Source organism: Cebus imitator, unplaced genomic scaffold (genome assembly GCF_001604975.1).
Source record: "Cebus imitator isolate Cc_AM_T3 unplaced genomic scaffold, Cebus_imitator-1.0 Scaffold678, whole genome shotgun sequence".
NCBI lineage: Eukaryota > Metazoa > Chordata > Mammalia > Primates > Cebidae > Cebus > Cebus imitator.
The window spans coordinates 967,708-987,798 of NW_016107993.1; the positions used below are offsets into that span (position 1 = coordinate 967,708).

At 38.9% G+C, this 20,091-nt stretch overlaps 1 protein-coding gene across 4 annotated transcripts in view; it reads right to left on the reverse strand.

Annotated features, from left to right (window-relative positions):
* Window positions 1-20,091, reverse strand: part of USPL1 (ubiquitin specific peptidase like 1) — a 39,275-nt gene that overhangs the window by 14,021 nt on the left and 5,163 nt on the right. For 3 of the 4 annotated variants that reach the window (XM_017518395.1, XM_037734855.1, XM_017518393.1), the window contains 3 exons: window positions 11,320-11,959; window positions 5,248-5,361; window positions 3,380-3,509 (listed from right to left, as the gene is read on the reverse strand). In XM_017518395.1, coding sequence (XP_017373884.1) covers window positions 3,380-3,509; window positions 5,248-5,361; window positions 11,320-11,554 — 479 coding nt within the window. In that variant the 5' untranslated portion in view covers window positions 11,555-11,959. The remainder of the gene's footprint in view (window positions 1-3,379; window positions 3,510-5,247; window positions 5,362-11,319; window positions 11,960-20,091) is intronic. The other variant, XM_017518396.1, reaches the window with a different exon arrangement.

Here is a 20,091-nt window from a genome sequence, read left to right on the forward strand (position 1 = left end):
AGATACAAGCTTCTCTTCTAAACAACTGCAAATACTGACAAATCCCGTGAGAAAGCACCTTCTGTTAAAAACAGATCACTACTCTGGAAGTTAACATTTTAAAAGCAAAGCAACATAAAGGTCTCAAATGCACTGACTGTATTTCTGCTAAATTCTTAAATTTTCAAAGATAATTGTTAAGTAAAGGCTCCTATTTTTTAGTTTATAAAAAGGAGACTGTCTCAGCAAGGAAGTGTTAATTCTCCGTATGCCATCTGATGTTTCTGAGCACTTGCTATGTGCAAGGAGAGCACAGCACTGGATACTCATCTTCCAACAACTCTCAGAGGCGGGTGCTCTTCTCATCACATTTTACAGATGGGGAAAGTGACACATAGAGTGCAATGATAAGTAACAGACCTGAGCTCTGCCTCTGAAGACTATGTTTTTACTGCCTCCAGGTTACACTTTCCCAGTTGAGTAAAAAGACCCTATACTGGCACTAAAAACACCTTCATAAAAACAAACGAATTTGCTGGATAGTTCTCCTTCAGATTAAGTGGAAACAAGTTTTAAGTTATGACATATTAAAACACTTCATTTTAGCTTTCCCCCTATAACTACTTTCATTTTTAGGACAAAGGAAGGTTGTTTTTAAAAAGCAAAAAAGCATACCAAAGCAGCTGGTGGCTTCTTTCTCTTGAGCTCTCATAGTTTGTGCTATACATCTCTAAAACATATTTATCATCTTGCATTCAAAGCTAAAGTAAAGCAGCCCAAAGAACAGATTAATTACAAAGTCACTGGCCGTCTATTACGTGTTCATGTATTACCTCACTACCTAAATAGTGAATTTGGCAAGGATAGAGACTATTTCCTGTGCCTGAATTCCTGGCACACACAACATACTCAACTAAAAACTGTCAAACAACTAAGATATGGATTCTAGAAAAGTTACAATTAAGCTGATTTTAATCAACAAGCTTATTTATGTTATTTCAAACCCAGGTAGTGATTAAGGAGTATACCACAGTGAGCAAGGAAGTCTTAGAAGCCAGATGAGCCTAAGTGTGTCTCCTGATTCTGCCACTGACGGTGTATCATCTTGGGAATCAATCTAACCCCCTTCAAGCTGTCATATTCCTAAGTGCCAAATGAGGACACTAGGATCTTCCTCATTGAGTTACTGTGAGGAGAAAACCAGATAATTTATATAAATCAATGATAGAAGACTTGGAAACAGGTGTGTTCTCATATTCACTTGTTTACACTAAATTATTTAAGTCCTAGGTATGAATAAAATGTTAATTCTCACCCTGTTCTAGTAGGGTTTTGGCGACTGTTACGAAAGTTTACTTAACAAAAAGTTTAATATGAAAATGTATCTGACCCAATTTTATCAGAGAAAAACAGGCCCTTTGGAGAGGGGACATGGATTTCTCCTAGGAGCAGCCATTATGTATCTTTGTTTCATGGCTTCTAACACGATGAAACTATTTCCCTGTAACACCACCATGAAAGTATCGCTCTGTTGCCCACCAGCTGCCAACTCCCCACATTCATCTATCTCAAAATTCATAAAGAGACCAAACCCTTGTGATATTCCTTGGATATGTCTGCCAACAGTTAATTTCAATGATAACTTCTTGTCTATAATTTTTTTCAACTCAGAGGGGTTAGCTTTGCTCACAGTGTCTACTCTGTGGCTTCTCTTACCCTGTTCTAGTAGATCTGAGTTATCTGGTTAAAAAACCCAAAATTACTTTGTTGCTTGCATTCCCTGAAGCATCCTCCCAGACTGAACTCTCCTTGACTGTTCCTTAAATTCCTAAAAAGGGTTTCATGTTTAGATAATGAGTATTGAAGTAATACATATATATATATTTTACTATATAATTTATTTGAGATGGAGTTTCACTCTTGTTGCCTAGGCTGGAGTGCAGTGGTGCGATCTTGGCTCACTGCAACCACTGCCTCCAAGGTTCAAGCAATTCTCCAGCCTCAGCCTCCTGAGTAGCTGGGATTACAGGTGCCCACCACCACGCCCGGCTAATTTTTGCATTTTTAACAGAGACAGGGGTTTCACCATGTTGGCAGGCTGGTCTCGAACTCCTGACCTCGTGATCCACCCACTGCGGCCTCCCAAAGTGCTGGGATTACAGGTGTGAGCCACGACGCAGGGCCTTCTAAGTAATATTTTTATCTCACATTTTACGTTAGTAACTTTGAGAGACTTCAAGTTTTCTAACTTAAGCACGTAAGTTAAAGAAAAGTGTGCCCAGGTGTGGTAGCTCACACCTGTAATCCTAGTACTTTGAGAGGCTAAGGCGGGTGGATCACTTGAGGTCAGGAGTTCGACACCAGGCTGGTCAACATGGCAAAACTCCATCTCTACTAAAAATTAAAAAATTAGCCAAGTGTGGTGGTGCAAGCCTGTAATCCCAGCTACTTGGGGGTCTGAGGAAGGAGAATAGCTTAAACCTGGGAGGTGGAGGTTGCAGTGAGCCGAGATCGTGCGACTGCACTCCAGCCTGCATGATGGAAGCGAGACTCCGTTTCAAAAAAAAAAGTGGAAAATATTTCTATTGTAATAATTTGAATAAATGACCAACAGAGCCAGTTTGGTCATTTCCTAACTGCCAGCCAGAAATTTTCTTAGGTATGGACCAAGTGAGGGTATCCCTCTGGTAATATGTCGCTTCCCTGACTCCTCTTCTAAAACCTATTCTTCTCCTTGCGTCGTAGGTATAGATCGAATATCTCTTATCTGAAATGTATGGGATCAGAAGCATCTCCAAGATAAAGAGATATCTTGGAGATGGGACCTGAGCCTAAACACGAAATTCAATTGTTTCATAGACATCTTATGTAAAGCCTGAAGGTAACAGGTACATCAGTCATGGCCTTTCTAATACACTGCCGAAAGGCATTAGGAAACGAGAAAGTATGGCTCGGCTCATGGGTAGGAGGCTTCTGAAGGCGGCTGGTCTTTCACAGGACTAAGGGAAGAAATGGGAAAGCTTGCACTACCTCTGAGAACTGCTGCTAGCCTCCAAGGGCCTAAAACCAGTGTCTATGATGTTAGAAACCTCAAGTAAACAAGCAAAACCCCTCCTCTCTAACAGAATAAACAAAACGTCTATAGTTTCACGGCATTGTGAGAGGTATTCTTACTCAGCAAGCACTCTGGAGAAGCGAGGTGTACTAATTCTCTCATGGTCCCTATTTCCAACTGAAGAACTCCTTAAAACTTCTACTGGCAGTCTAACAAACCATGAGGTTTTGATCATTCCAATTTAAAGAAGCAAGCAAACTGCAGTGTCTGGTGCTCAAACTGTTCTCTTAACCTTAGTGGTGGAGAAACTACAAGAAGCCATTTTAAAAAACAAAAGAAACTAACCTGTTTTGATATTGGTGTCCACACTGTGAACATCTGAAGTCCCAAGAAAAAGAAGATAAGAAGACCTTTTCAATATGGGGTTCTAGTTTTAAAAGCAGGGGAAATGCAAACACAGGACTTTCCATATCACCTTCAAAAAGAAAAGGAAAAATTACTGCTCATAATTAATAACAGCAAAAATTAAACCAGATTTGTGAACTATTGTCTTTTCTTACTATATTTACTGCATGAGTATGTGTTAATACTGTATGACACAGTAAGTCAGAGTTGGCAGAGGGAAAGTATATAAAGCATTTTTCTGAAAACGTCCAGCCTAGAGATTTAATTACCACTTCAATCTCTTTCCTTTTCCTTGGCAGACATTTATGAAAATGTCTTAAGACAGAAAAACCACAAAAGACCCATATTGTTTTCTACCTTTCCAGCTTTTCTCAGGGAAAAAAACAACACATCAGAGCTACAATAGCCTTAGAGTATATTAAAACAAAAATTGGTGAGGTGTAGTGGCTTACACCTTGTAATCTCAGCACACTGGGAGGCCAAGGCAGGAGGATTGCTTGTGCTACCTCTGACAATTGCTACCAGCCTCTAGGAACTTCAGATCAATTTCTATGATGTTCACGACCAGCCTGACCAGTATAGTGGGGCACTGTCTCTACAAAAAATAAAATGAAATAAATTAGCCGGGAGGAGTGCTACACACCTGTAGTCTAAGATACTCAGGAGGCTAAGGCAGGAGGCTCATTTGAGCCCAGGAATTTGAGACTGCAGTGAGCTATGATCATGCCGCTGCATACCAGCCTGGGTGACAGAGTGAGACCCCTTCTCTAAAAAAAAAAAATATATATATATATATATATGGAAATGGTTCGCTGCAGATGTTAAAAAAAAAAAAACGTAACCAGTGAAACACTGTAGAAACACGTCAGAATTGGCCATTTCTATTCTGATCATCTTGTTTCACCTGTGGAGGGCGTGGCCAAACAATGGTTAAATGACCAGCCTCAACTCTTTGGACTCTTCATCTACCACTCTTCTCAACTTTTCAGTCCAATCTTTTCCTTTAACAACTTTCTGACTGAAGAAGATTTGAATTTCGTTGTCATTGAAAATAAAAAGTGAACACTGAATGCTGGCTTCCAGCTTTGAGACTGGGAAGTAAGTTAAGGAGGAGAATCTACAAGCTTCTCTTACATTCTTTCTCCAACTGGTTTCTCTCCTTCCTATTCTCAGAGGAGCTTAGATGCTGCCTTACTGATTTGGCCCAAGAGTCTGAGTTCACAGCCTCACTTCCATGGTCCAGTTTTCCCCGAGCCTGGAACTACAGTTGCCTGGAACATGGCCAGGAACAGTTACCTTGGCAGGACCACAAGGCAGACAGTAGGTGTTACTGCCTAGCAATAACACCTATTGTCAATGAGGGGTTTCTAAAAATTACTGATTACCTGAGCCCCCCCACCCCCCGCCCCAACCCCTGAGATTATAATTTAAATGCCCCTAGCATTGACATTTACTTTTAAATTCCCTTGGTGCTTTTTAATGCACAAGTGAGGTTAAAAATGCTAGATTTGTCTATGGGGAAAAGTACTAGAGAAGTACTAACGATATGCCACCGAAATATTCTCCTGGTTCTTTCTGAGAACTGCACCCACTCTCAAGAGGCGAAACACTAGCCTACGTATTTATATGGAACAGCTCTGCCCAACAATAGCTTACCCAGTGGTAGATTCCTAAGTCAAACTACTCAGATTCTCTCTCCCAAGAATATGATCATCTAAGGTAATAAAAAGGTATTATATTTCCATATGATGTGAATATTTCTACATGGTAGATGAGTATAATACAAGTAAGTTATACCAATTACTTACCTAATGTGCATTTAAGCTGGGGCTGAAGTCTAATAAAAATTTCTTCTCTAACTTCATTCAGACAGGTCTCTATCTCTGCAAATATTTCTGAGGTAAGTTTTTTACAATCTCCATCTAAGAAAATACAGAGAACATTATCAATACCTCATCAATGTATATCTTTCCACCGAAAACTGAGACATTCTCAAGAATGAAAGCTGAGTAAGTTTTGCAAACAAGAGACAAAAAGCAAAACACAACAGATCCTTAATAATTTCTCTGTACTATACTACATATTCCCTTAATGTATGTTATCAGCACAATATCATTAGTATTTACTGAATGGGTAAAATCTCAATCAAAGTGTTTCTCGCCCAAATAATCACAGGCCATAGCAAAATAACTAACCTTTCAGATATATGTTTATCTATAAAATACCTAAAGAAGTTACCTCTTTATGTGCAATTATCACTTATACTACGATGTCTAGTCATTTATTGCATTCTGTGTAATTTTTATTGAACTTAGCCAGGTCATAGGAACAGATAATATTTTTTTTTTGAGACAGAGTCTTGCTCTTGTCCCCCAGGCTGGAGTGCAATGGCACGATCTTGGCTCACTGCAACCTCTACCTCCTGGCTTCAAGCAATTCTCCTGCCTCAGCCTCTGGAGTAGCTGGGACCACAGTTGCACACCATCATGCCTGGCTAATTTTTGTATTTTTAGTAGAGATGGGGTTTCACCATGTTGGCCAGGCTAGTCTCAAACTCCTGACCTCAGGTGATCAGCCCGCCTCAGCCTCCCAAAGTTCTGGGATTATAGATGTGAGCCACTATGCCTGGCCAGGGACAGATAAATTTATAAGGAGTCTTAATAAAGTTCCAATTATTTCCCAAACTAATATCTCGTATATTTCCCTTCTGTGTCATTTTTGAGGGGTTTGAAGGGGTCTTCAATGGCATCGTAGTGTTTATTCAGTTCCATATCCTGCTCTATCCACACAAATTTGCTTCACTGAAAACTCTGACCAGCCTGGGCAACACAGTGAAACCTCATCTCTTTAAAAAAAAAAAAAATGCTGGGTATGGTGGTATACGCCTGCAGTCCCAGCTACTCAGGAGGTGGGAGGATTGTTTGAGCCCAGGAGGGTTAGGGTTCTCCAAACTGTAGTGAGCTGTGATCATGCTACTGCACTCCAGCCTGGGCAAGTGAGACCCTCTCTCAAACAAACAAATAAAAAACAAAAAACAAAACAAAACCCCAAAAAACCTGGTTAGTTACTATTATTATACAGTGACTGAAACAGCACTTTTACACGTGTACGTGTGTGTGTGTGTGTGTGTGTGTGTGTGTGTATGTGTTTGGAGACAGGGTCTTGCTATGTTGCCTGGGCCGGTCATGAACTCCTGGGCTCAAGCAATCTTGCAGCCTCAACCTCCTTAGTGGGGCTTACAGGCGCATGCCACTATATTCAGCTGAAACATTGCTTTGTAATCATTCTGCTATTGCTAGACATTTGTTTCTTTTTTCACTATTATAAATACTATTGTGATAAACACCTTGGGCACGTATCTATGTTTTTGATCACTTCTTTATGGTAAAAATCATCTCGAAAAATGAAATTACTGTGACAAGAAACTATCCAAGTTAATAAGAAAATTATTTTGAAGAAAAGATTCCACACGTATCGGTCTCTACTTACTCTTAAGCTACAAACCCATCTTTTCACTCACATCTCTTATAAATAATTCATACAGCCTGATCACACTCTGCTTATATGCCTCCCTAATGAAAATATCTAGATTCTCCTGTAATATGAAATACGCATTAACCAGAATTTTTATCTGACCATGCCAAAAAAAGAAAACTTACATTGCAAAGTAATGCAGCTCAAACAAATATAATTAACAACCAGATTATAAAAACTGAAATTATTCTGTAAAAAATTAGTAACAGATACAAACATAAAGTTAATTCTGATATTGAACTGCTGCTCTTCTGTAACAAACAACTGAACTGTAACCTATTTAACACTGGGGTTCCTGTAATTAGAGAAAGCAGAAATAGAAGAAGAGTCAAAGGCAAAAATGTTTGTGAGAAACTGAACTTGAAAAATTTCAAAAAACTGTAACTGACTGACATTAAAAAAAATTCAGTCTCAGAGAAACCTACATTTCTTACTTGACATATTTCTTACTTAACAAAACCACAACTTCTTGAATGTTCCAAAGACGTGGTTAGAAAGCTCTGAGATATTTTTTTCTACATAATGAAAATGGAGTTATATATTGGCACAACCATTCTGGAAAACTATGTTCAGCAAAGACCTTTAATATTCACATTTTAATATCTCTCCTAGGATTCTAGTTGGTAATAAACTCAAAAGACAAATGGATATTTGTCCTGGTGTTAATTCGTAACAGCAAAAACTAGTAACAGCCTGAATGATTAACAACAAGGGAATCAATGTATAAGATGCATATAAAAGACTGTATGACCAAACTCACAATTCTTAGTACATTAATGAATAGGAAAATACCTACAATGTCAAGTGAAGAAAGCTTGGTATTACGTCACATCTGTCCAAAAAGTATATATGCCCAAGGAAGATCAGAAAAAAGATGTATCAAGACACTTCAAATGAAGTTGAATAAAAGTGAGGATTCTTGCCCTACAAGGTAGCAAGGCTTAAAAAGCCATAATAATTTAAGAAGTATGGTTGCTGAGTTAGACAAAGTAACCAAGAGAATGAAACTGAGAGTTAAGGAATGGCTACACACAAAAATGAAATGTTGATATGCTGGTAGCATGGCAGATCAGCTGAGAAAATAAAGTGGAGCTTCGCAAATGGAAAAAAAAGATGGATCCTTACCTCATACCACACATAAATATGAATTCCAACTGAGTGAGGAATTTCAATGTCAAAAGCAAAACGGTGTAACTTTTCTGTGAAAATTTTCTGATTTTCTGACCTTGGGAATAGCAGTAATTTCTTTAAAAAGCCACACACATTACTAGCTCCAAATGGAACGATAAAGACTTCCCTTTAAATCAAGATAGCTTTTAAAAAGTAAAAACACAAGGTGCAAATTGGGAGCAGATTCAGCAACACATCTGACATAACTCTAGCAACAAGGATACAAGGAACAAACTCATACAAATCAATTAAAATGTGACAATCAACAGAACAAATAGGGCTAAGACAAAAAAACCTATTTCATAGAAGAGGGAATAAATATGACGAATATATACACATAGAGCCAACAACCTCTTCAAAATGTGGAAATGGCAAATCAAGATCACAGACCATTTTATACCACTCAAATAGCAAAAATCTCAAAGTGTGAAAATAAGCCAAGGAGAATATATGGATCAGGAAGAGCTCTTACATACACTGTTAATGGGAGAATTAACTGGTAACACCACTTTGGAAAACAACTGTCATTACCTTGTAAATTTGGACCCAGAGTCAGGAAGACAAAACTCAACATTAATATTTTTAAGAATTAAAGACAAACAGGCTACAGCGCTCGCTCATGTCTGTAATCCCAACACCTTGGGAGGCTGAGACAGGAAGGGTGCTTGAGTCTAGGAAGTTGAGTCCACGATTTTCCATTCCTCTGGTATACAGAAGGGAAACACTTATACTGTCCCCCAAAAGGTCACAGCAGATGCATTTATAACGGAAAAAACTGTCCACTGACAGGTAGATAACTATACTGTTATATTTACAAAATGGAAGTATTATATAGCAATGAAAATCAATGAGCCACAACTACAAACAGCCTCATAAATTTTTACAAAGAGAAAAAAGGGTCCCAGAAGACCTACTGTACAGCCCCCTTGTTTAAAGTTCAAAACAAACTAAATTAGGCAATACAGTGGTCCCTCCTCATCTGTGGTTTTGCTTCCTGTGGTTTCAGTTACCTGAAGTTAACCATGGTCTGAAAATATTAAATGGAAAGTTCCAGAAACAATTTATCAGCTCTAGATTTCATGCCATTCTGAGTAGCATCATGAACTCTTGTAGTCATGCTGTGTTCCACTGGCAACGTGACTCTTCCCTTCATCCAGTGTATCCATGCTGTCTACACTCCCCGCCCATAGTTCACTTAGTAGCCATCTTGATGATGAGATCTATTGCCATGGTATTGCAATGCTTGCGTTCAAGGAACCCTTATGTGACTTAATAATGGCCCCAAAGCACAAGAGTAGTGATGCTGGCAATTCAGATATGCCAAAGAGAAGCTGTAAAATGCTTCTTTAAGTGAAAAGTCAAAGTTCTCAACTTAAAGAAAAAAATCGTATGCTGAGACTGCTGAGGTCTAAGAACAAATCTCTTATCCATGAAACTGTGAAGAAGGAAAAATAAATTTGTGCTAATTTAGCTGTTGCATCTCAACTGCTAAAGTTACAGCCACAGTACCTGATAAGTGTTAAGATGGAAAAAGCACTGAATTTGTGGGTGGAAAACACGATCAGAAACAAATGTTCCAATTGACAGCAACATGTTGAGCCACAATTAATTTACTTTTTTTTTTTTTTGAGATAGAGTCTCACTCTGTCACCCAGGCAGGCTGGAATACAGTGGCGTGATCCCAGGTTCAAATGATTATTCAACCTCCACCTCCCAGTTTCAAGCGGTTCTCCTGACTCAGCCTCCCAAACTAGCCGGGACTATAGGCGTGTGCCACCATGCCCAGCTAATTTTTGTATTTTTTAGTAGAGATGGGGTTTCACCATGTTGGCCAGGCTAGTCTTGAACTCCTGACCTCAGGAAATCTACCTGCCTCAGCTTCCTAAAGTGCTAGGATTACAGGTGTGAGTCACTGCAACTGGTCCACATTTAATTTACTCTGAATTAAACTTGACCATAATTATGTATATATGGGGAAATGCATGGTATATACAGGGTTCAGTACTATCCATCCCCCATTATCTGAGATGGATAACTTCCAAGACCAGTGGATGCCTAAAACCTTGGATGGTAACTAAACACTTTATATATTATGTTTTTTCCTACATCTATATACCTATGATCAAGTTTTACATATAGCCATAGTAAGATTAACAACTAATAATAAAATAGAACAATTATAATAATATGCTGTAATGAAAGTTATGTAAATATGGTCTCTCCCTCTCTCAAAATATATTACTGTACTATAATGACCTACTTTTAGACATCGGGTTAAACGAAACCAAGAAAAGTAAAACTGTGATAAGGAGGGACTACTTACTATATGGTGTTTAGATATACACATGTAAGAAAAACTAAGAAAAGACAGAATGATAAAACACATATCAGATAATGATTACTTATGGGAGGAGGTAGAGGATGGGATGGAAGGAACACACAGGTAAATGTAAGTTATTGGGAATGTTTCAATTCTTCATATGTTGGGAGGTGGGTTCATAAGTATCCTACTTTACAGAAAATAAAATGAAAAAGATATCCCTTATTGTAACAAGAGCTCTTAGGAGGTTGTGGGATTATGGGTGATTTTTATTCACTTCTTCAACTGCTTTTCAGTAGTTTAAACACTTAAAACTAACCACTATTACCCTGACAGGCTAAGACAGACACAACCACAGTTTCGGTTTTGAAAAAGACTGCCTTTTTGGCAGTGAGGATAATGTAAATGGTATTACCTCAAGCTTCGTGATACTGCTCCTGGGCTCCTTGCTCCCAGGCCTCCAGAAACAGAGGCAATAGATGACATCTTTCCCACATGCTGGGACACAAAACTCAACATTAATATTTTTAAGAATTAAAGACAAATAGGCTGCAACGGTGGCTATGCCTATAATTCCAGCACTTTGGGAAGCTGAGGTAGGAAGGGGGCTTGAGCCCAGGAAATTGAGTCCAGCCTGGGCAAGACAGTGAGGCCCCATCTTACTATCTTAGCTGGGTATGGTGGTGTGTGCCTGTAGTTCCAGCTATCTGGGAGCCTGAGGTGGGAGGCTCACTTGACCTGTGGAAGTCAAGGCTGCAAGGAGATGTGATCATGCCACCGCACTCCAGCCTGGGTGACAGAGTGAGACTCTGTCTCTAAATAAATAAGTAAATAAAAATAAAATTTTAGTACCAACCTTTAACGTCACTCAATTGATTGGTGTACAGAAGTCTATTTGCTTGATTATATTTTGTAAACAACCGCCAGAATACAGATTCCTCCTTCGAACACAGTCCAGTCACAGTGTTCTTTAACTCTTCCAAGTGCACCAAAGCTGACAGGATACAGTCTAACCAACAGAGAGCATAAGCATTTTTCCACTGGACACATAAAGTCTGGGGAAATGATGTACATTTCCTCCCCAACGGCATTTCCAGTTTAGATGTACATCCTTCGCTTTGAAGGGAAGGTCCGCCAGTTCCAGAGACATCCCCCGTAGCAGGATCTTTTGTAGTGGCCACGTCAACAGTCTCAGCTTCCAAAATCTCATTCGGCTCCAAGGAATCAGCTGTCCTAATTGGATTCTGTTGACCACTACTATCAGGTAAGTTTGATGAGGTTTCATCATATACTTCTCCATTATGTTTGCTGTTCAAAATTTGTTCATTATCAGTAACAATATAATTTCTAGTCTTTTTGGAATTTGCTAAAAGAAGTGAATCTTTATAGCTGCTTTCCAAGTTCCTCCTTTTTTGAGGCTTATGTAGAGTGTGACATTCTTCCAAATCAGGAGAAATTAGGTTATTAAGTGATTTAGAGCCCAAAGGATAAATGCACTGTAAAGTAAAAATAAAATGGTAAAAACCACAGAAATTCAAGTAACTTCATGTATTATAATTTTCATATCATAAAAAAATATGTATGGAATTTCAGCATTAATTTCAAGATAGGTTATATTTATACACATAAATTTGAAAAAATTAGAGACAACTACTTAATCAAAAATGTAGCCTCCAAAAGAATCTTTTTTTTTCAGGTTAATCTGAACAATCAAGGGTTTAATCTGAGTTACACAAGGGTAAGCAAATAAGGAAAGCATATTTCTGCTTTAATAAAAATCTAATATTAAGTGAATTTAAAATTTTCAACAATGTAAAGAAACACCCTATAATGAATGTTACTCTTTTGGACAGACGCCACATAGCACTACACATTTTCAAAGTTATTTTCAAATTAAAAATACATGGAGCAATTTCTAGGTTTCCTATATTTTGAAATTGAATATGCATCTCAGAGCACTGCTGTTTTACATCCTTATTGGGTTTCAATCAAGTCCTACTGGCTGAATTTTAATGACTTCATCACATCTTACTGTGCATTAACACAATTTCAGCCAAATAACAACAATGCAAACAAATCACTAAAAGAATCACTGGATCTTTCCTAAGTTTAAAAACTACCAGAATATTTTAAATAACAAATTCAAGAACCCTGTACACTAAAGGTGTGCTTTTAAAACCTGCCTTCTTTTTCAGGTGGGCATGGCAGTACACTCCTGTATTCCTGCTACTTGGGAGGCGGAGGTGGGAGGACTGCTTAAGCCCAGGAGTTGCAGGCTGCCATGAGCTATGATTGCCCCACTCTATTGATCCAGCCTGGGCAATAGAGCAAGACCCAGTCTCTAAAATAATGATAATAATAAAAAGTTAATTAATGCCTTCTTTTATACAAGTATAGTAGACTATTACCTTGGTGGCCCTCCTGTGAACTAGAGAACCACACCTCTTGGTAATTCATGCCCTCCTGTACCCAGGCCCCTCACTGTACAGAGTTGGCTTGGCCATGTGACTAGCTTTGCTGGAACATTAGCACGCATGATACACACACAGGCCTGATAAGCACTGGCTCAAGAACACAAGCCCTTCTTCTGGAACACCCCTTCTTAGTCCCAGGTCCCAGCTGGCATCATGGAGAGAACGTCATAGGAAACAACTGAGACCCCTGGCTGACTACTTGATCTCAACTGCCAGCCAGGAGCTAGTACCAACTGCCAGCCATGTGGACGTCTCAGTTGTCCCAGCTGACATGGTATGATGTGTAAGAATTCCCTTATCAACTCACATAATTATGTGAAATAATAAATGAAGCCATTAAAATTTTTTTTGAGACAGGGTCTGGCTGTGTCATCCAGGCTGGAGTGTAGTGGCACAATCACAGCTCACTGCAAGCTCCGTCTCCTGGTCTCAAGTGACCCTACAACCTTAGCCTCCCAAGTAGCTGGGACTACAGGCACCTGCCATGGTATTTCTATAGAGACAAGGTTTCACCGTATTGCCCAGGCTGCTCTCAAACTCCTGGGTTCAAGCAAACTGCCGGCCTTGGCCTCCCAACATGCTGGAGTTCTAGATGTGAGCTACCATGCCCAGCCGCCATTCAAATTTTTGAACAACTGAGTTTTAAGGTGATTCATTTCACACCAATAGGTAACTGAAATGCACTAAATCCCCCCACAGAGCCTTTTCTACACAATTGAACAGTACACTCATAATACTGCACTTACTATGAAATTCTTTAGCATAAATGGACAAGTTCTAGATTCTTCTGACTTTCCAACTAGCTGCAGTCATCAACAGCTAACAACCTGCCAACATTACGCTTTGAAATTACTTCCTAAGTCCTACCATATGTCAGAAAACTGAGAATGCTTTAAAAATGGCATTTACGTATTCAAAGCATCATAAATAGGTATACATAAAAAAAAAAAAAATTGAAAGCAAAATCTTGAAGAGATGTCTGCACACCCACGTTCATTGCAGCATCATTCCCAATACCCAATAAGTGAAAGTAACTCAAACATCTGCAGACAGGTGAATGGATAAAAGCACAGGAACAGAAAACCAAACACCGCATGCTCTTACTAATAAGTGGGAGCTGAACAATGAGAATACATGGACACAGGGTGGGGAGTATCACACACCGGGGCTGTTGTGGGGTGGGGGCTTAGGGGAGGGATAGCATTAGGAGAAATACCTAATGTAGATGACAGGTTGATGGGTGCGGCAAACCACAATGGCACGTGTATACCTATGTAACAAACCTGCACATTCTACACATGTATTCCAGAACTTAAAGTATAATAAAAAATAAATAAAAATAAGCTAGAGATTAAGACTTCAAAAAAAAAAAGGAACTCCTATCACATGCTACAACATGGATGAACCTTGAGTACATTATGCCAAGTAAAATAAGCCAGCGACAAGAAAGGCAAATACTGTATGATTCCATTTATATGAGGTACTTAGATTCATAGAAACAGAAACTAGAGGCTGGGTGCGGTGGCTCAAGCCTGTAATCCCAGCACTTTGGGAGGCCGGGGCGGGTGGATCACAAGGTCAGGAGTTCGGAACCAGCCTGGCCAGCATGGTGAAACCCCGTTAATGCTAAAAATACCAAAATAAAAATTCGCTAGGCATGGTGGCACACCCCTGTAGTTCCAGCTACTCGGGAGGCTGAGGCAGCAGAATTGCTCGAACCCTCAGGCAGGCTGCAGTGAACCCAGATCGTGCCACTGCACTCCAGCCTGGGTGACAGAGCAAGACTCTGTCTCAAAAGGCAAAAAAAGAAGAAAAGAAACAGAAACTAGAATGGTTGACAGAAGCTGGAGGAGAGGAAAATGGGAAGTAGTAGTTTAATGGGTACAGAGTTTCAGTTTTGCAAGATGCAAAAAAGTTCTAGAGACCTGTTGCACAAGTGAATGTACTTAATACTCCTGAACTTTATATTTTAAAATGGTCAAGATGATAAATTTTTTTACAATTTTAAAATTAAAACAATTTTTTTTTTTTTTTTTTTTTTGAGACGGAGTTTCACTCTTGTTACCCAGGCTGGAGTACAATGGCACGATCTCGGCTCACCGCAACCTCCGCCTCCTGGGTTCAGGCAATTCTCCTGCCTCAGCCTCCTGAGTAGCTGGGATTACAGGCACGCGCCACCATGCCCAGCTAATGTTTTGTATTTTTAGTAGAGACGGGGTTTCACCATGTTGACCAGGATGGTCTCGATCTCTTGACCTCGTGATCCACCCGCCTCGGCCTCCCACAGTGCTGGGATTACAGGCGTGAGCCACCGCACTCGGCCAACAATTTTTTTTTTTAAGAGAAAAAAAAAAAAGTCCTGAGACAGAAACCCTTGGTGAATCTCAAGCAGTCAAGATCATGGTGTACACATCCTACTTACAACGCCTCTACTTTATTCAAAACAGTAATAAACCTTTGGTTCCAAAGCAATGTACATTAAAAACAAACCAAAAAAAAAAAAAAACAGTAATAAACCATAAGAGTCCCCGGGGCTGCAAAACTTAGTGGTTTCCACTCACACTCTTTGCAAGCGTCTTCAATGACTTCTCTTTATATCATCTGTGCTCCCACCACAGGGCCAATCTGGAATATAGTTTGAGGTCCCTGCTCTGATTTTTCCCTCTTATAAATTAATGATTTCAGATTTTTATCTTTTTCTTTTTTAAAATTTTGTTGCCTCTTTCCACATGTTCTAAAGATTTCTCTCTTTATACCTGACTCCTATTTACAATGAACATGTATGATTTTTATAACTAGAATACGTAAAGCTTTTAAGCTGTCTTTTAAAAATTCATAAAAACATACCCAAACCATTAGTATTTGAGCCCAGCACAACCATCTAGTATCATTTAAAATCCAAAGCTGAAAAAAACCTAATCTTGTCTCTGTCACTGAGTTTTGGAGCAGCTTACGTAAATTCCTGTACTTATTCTTGTAAAATAGGAATAAGGAAAACATATCATGTCTTCTTATACTTGGATAAGTAATTATCAACAAGGTATGGCCAAAGACAAATTATAATAACAATGTATTCATTTTACAAATGAAGAAAACAACAAAAAAACGTTTTCTTTAACACTAATGATTAAAAAACTTTATTACAAATTTCATGGGTTTTTAAAAAAAAACCTAAATAAATGTTCCAAAGTAAATAATGAATGACAGACGACTCCAAGAAAAAAAAAAGTTAAAACTTCCTACTGTTTAAATACACTTGAGAGTTTCAATTTGGTATGATTTTGGGCCAGTCTTGAATATTAGTGGTTTTTTTTTTTTTAACAAATCAAGGAACATTTTAATGTAAATACCTGACAAAAAGGGGTTTTCCAAATGGTTCTGTGCAATTTATAGCACAGCAGACTCCATATTTCGTAACAAAACTCTTTGGAAATCATTTGATTCAGGGGTCTTATAGAGCAGGTATCAGCAGAGTTTACTGATAAAAGGCTAGATAATAAATATTTAGATTTGTGAGCTACAGTCTTCCACAACTACCCAACTCTGTTGTTGTATGCAAAAGAAATCATGAACAATACATAAATGATTGAGCATGGCTATGTTCCGGTAAAACTTTATTTATGAACACTGAAATTTGAGTTTCATTTAATTTTCATGTATTATGAAAGGGCATTCTTCTTTTGATTTTTTCTGGCATTTTTCTTTTGATTTTTTCTGGTATTTTTCTTTTGATATTTTTCTAACCATTTAAAAAACATAAAAATCATTACTTGCTTATGCATCATACAAAAAGTCTGCTCACCCCTGGTGTAAACTAATCTACTTCATAAAGTACACTGGGCTCTCATTGCTAACTAGATAGAAATTTTAAGAATAATAATAAATTACTCAAGCTCCTTTTTAACATTTCCAAAGTATAAACTTAAAATTCTTGATTATACATTTTTCCTTTATCACTTAAAAAAGAATACACCAAAAAACAAAAAAAATCCATGTAGTACATCTAACTTTAACAGCCAAGATCTATCTCCTGAGGACAAGGACTTCTCTATTCTTATGGTCCTTAGTTGAGGAACTCTACTGAAATATTGTCTTGTTCAAAACAAGAAAAACAGTAATTTTTGCCTGATTCAGTAAAATTTATTTCTACCAAAACTGTATCCTTATCTCAAACTCTAATGCCTGATGCATAAATCCTACTGTTTACTCCACCTACCCGCAGATGTTAAATGTAAACCTCAAGCCTGACTGGCCCTGACCTCCTAATCTTCCCCTCAAAACCTTGCTCTTCTAAGTCTTCCCAGCTTAGTAATCGGCAATTCCAGTCTTCTAATTTCTCAGGCCAAAAATCTTGGAATCATCCTTGATTCCTCTTTCCAATCCCATATCCCAATCTTTCAGCAAATCCTGTTGGCTTTACCTTCAAAATAGAAATAAACTTCAACCATGTCCCAACACCTCTGCCACCACCCTCTCCCCTGGACTACTGCAACTGCCTTCAACTAGTCCAAAGGGAAAAAAGCTTTTTTTTTTCCTTTCTACTTACCAATCTAAAAAAAACGAAAGAGGGAGAAGCTTTTGAAAAGGAAATGGTATTTATTCAGGAATAAAGTATAACAGTGGGAATACGCATGCCATAGTAAACTGTGTGTGTTCAGTGAGGTTAAGGGAAGACAAAAGGTTTTTAAAGAGAAATGAGGAGGATTACATACTTGTTTTGAGATAATTATCCTTGGCTATAAGCATCAATAATAAGGATGACACCGGTCCAAGGGTGGACCAGGCAGTTGCTAGGCAGATGTCCTTGCAAAGGTATTTTCTGTGTAAGTCATGATGACCTATGTGCAAGGTTGTGTTTTTTGCAGTCTTTTGAGATATTTTGGTATTTATGCATGAAAACTCTCTCTTCATAGCCTTTCCTGGCTTTATTTTTTTCTTGTTTCTTTTTTAAATACAGACAGGGTCTCACATTCTGTCATCCAAGCTGGAGTACAGTGGCACAATCACAGCTCACTGCAGTCTGGACCTCCTGGGCATGGTGGTGTGTGCCTGTAGTCCCCCTCCCAAATTGCTGGGACTACAGATGCACACCACCATGCCCAGCTAATTAAAAAAAATTTTTTTTTGCAGGGACAGGGTCTCACTATGTTGCACAGGCTAGTCTCTTAATTCCTGGAATCAAGCAGTCCTCCTGCCTCGGTCTCCCAAAGTACTGGGAGTACAGTTGTCAGCCACTGTGCCTGGCCAGTCGGGGGATTTTTCATGTTTTTCTTTTTTTAAATACAAGTGACTCTATTTTGATTCTGACAGTTTTCACATATTCTATCCTCTCAGCACACTTTTGTGACCAAAGTTGTGGGAGCTTTTTCCCTATACCAAGCAATTCTTCCAGAGGACACCAAACAGGTATCCTATAATCCAATTCCATTTGATGCTATCTACCTAGAGACAGTGTCAGAGCTCCCGTCTCAGCCTTCCAAGTAGCTGGGATTACAGGCACCCACCACCATGCCTGGTTAACTTTTATATTTTTAGTAGAGGTGGGGTTTCACCATGTTGGCCAGCCTGGTCTCAAACTTCTGACCTCAAGTGATCTGCCTGCCTCAGCCTCCCAAAATCCTGGGATTAGGAGCGAGAGTCACCACGCCCAGCCAAATCTCGATATTTTTATACAGCTTGATCTCCAGCCCCTCCACTCCTTTCCTGGAGGCTTGTGGGTGGGGCTAAAAGTTCTAACCTCTTAATTCTTAATCCGTGTGTTCCTTCTAGCTACTTGCCCCATCTAGGCTATCCAGGGCTCCATCCTATGTCACCACATTAGTATGAACTCCGGTGTTAGCAAACAGGCTCATTATGAATAACAGGATGCTCTTATCACTAAGGAAATTCCAAGAGTTTTGGCTCTGTGACGGAAACCAGAGACAAGGACCAAATATAATTCATATTATACCATAACTAATCTCCCTGCTTTAGGTCTTGCCCATTACATATGATTTTCAACAGCACAGCCACAGTAATGCTTTTAACGAAGTCAATTTATGTCACTCCTCTGCCAACATCTCTGCCATGGCTCCTGTTTCACCCAGAGTAAAAGGCAGAAGGCTTACAATGGCCTATAAGACCCTACTTAGCCCAGCTCCCCCATTATTTTTCTGCCACCTTCTATCACTCTGCTGGTTTCATTGCAGTAGCACAAACATGACAGGCAGCCTCCATTCTCTCAGGGCCTTCCTGAACTAGCTCCCCCTGCCTAGAAGGCTGACTGCTCTTCACCTCTTACAGGCTTCTATGCCAATCTCAATGAGGTGCTCCCCTCACCCTCCTATTTAGAATCGCAAACTCCCCCTACTTTGGCCTTCCAGTCCCTACTGCTTTATTTTTCTCCACAGCACTTTTTACTACCTGACACAAAAACACACACTTGTTTGTTGCCTTTTGCACTCTACAACATCACCTCCTTCAGGGCAAGAAATTTTTGTTTTATTACTGTATCCTACCTAACATTGTATTTGGAACAGTGCCAAATTGGCACTCATAAAAAAATTATTGAATGTATGCATAAAGAAATTTGTTTATATTTGTAGACATGCCTGGGATTAACTTACTTCAAATTATACCCAGTGTAAGTATCTATTAAGAACCATGTGATTTAGTATAGAATTTTCCAAACCTGGCTGATCATCAGACTCATCCTCAAATGTTACAGAATTCTGTGCCAACTCTACTGATCAGCATCTGGGGGTGATACTCAAATTTATTAAAAGCACTCCAGGTGATTCTGATGAACTGCTAGTTTTTTGCTGGAGTAAACAGATCTGAAATTAGAAGTCTGCATTCCAACTACAGCTCTGCCACTGTAACAGGATCTTGTATTCCTAAACCTTCTGAAATCAATCTATTTTCTTATTCATAAAATAGGAATACCAATCTTGCAAAGTTTTGAGAATTAAACGTGTATAAGACAGCCTCATAGTCAAATACAATAAAATGTAGAGTATCACAGAATTTAATGAGCTGCTATATAAAAGTTGTACCCATGGGTACAAATTACTATAATTCTAAAAGATATTTAGAGCTTCTAAAAGGATCTTTTAGAATTTACAAGATTCTATGCTCTATTTAGTTCAGAGCATATATATTGGTTTTGGACTAAC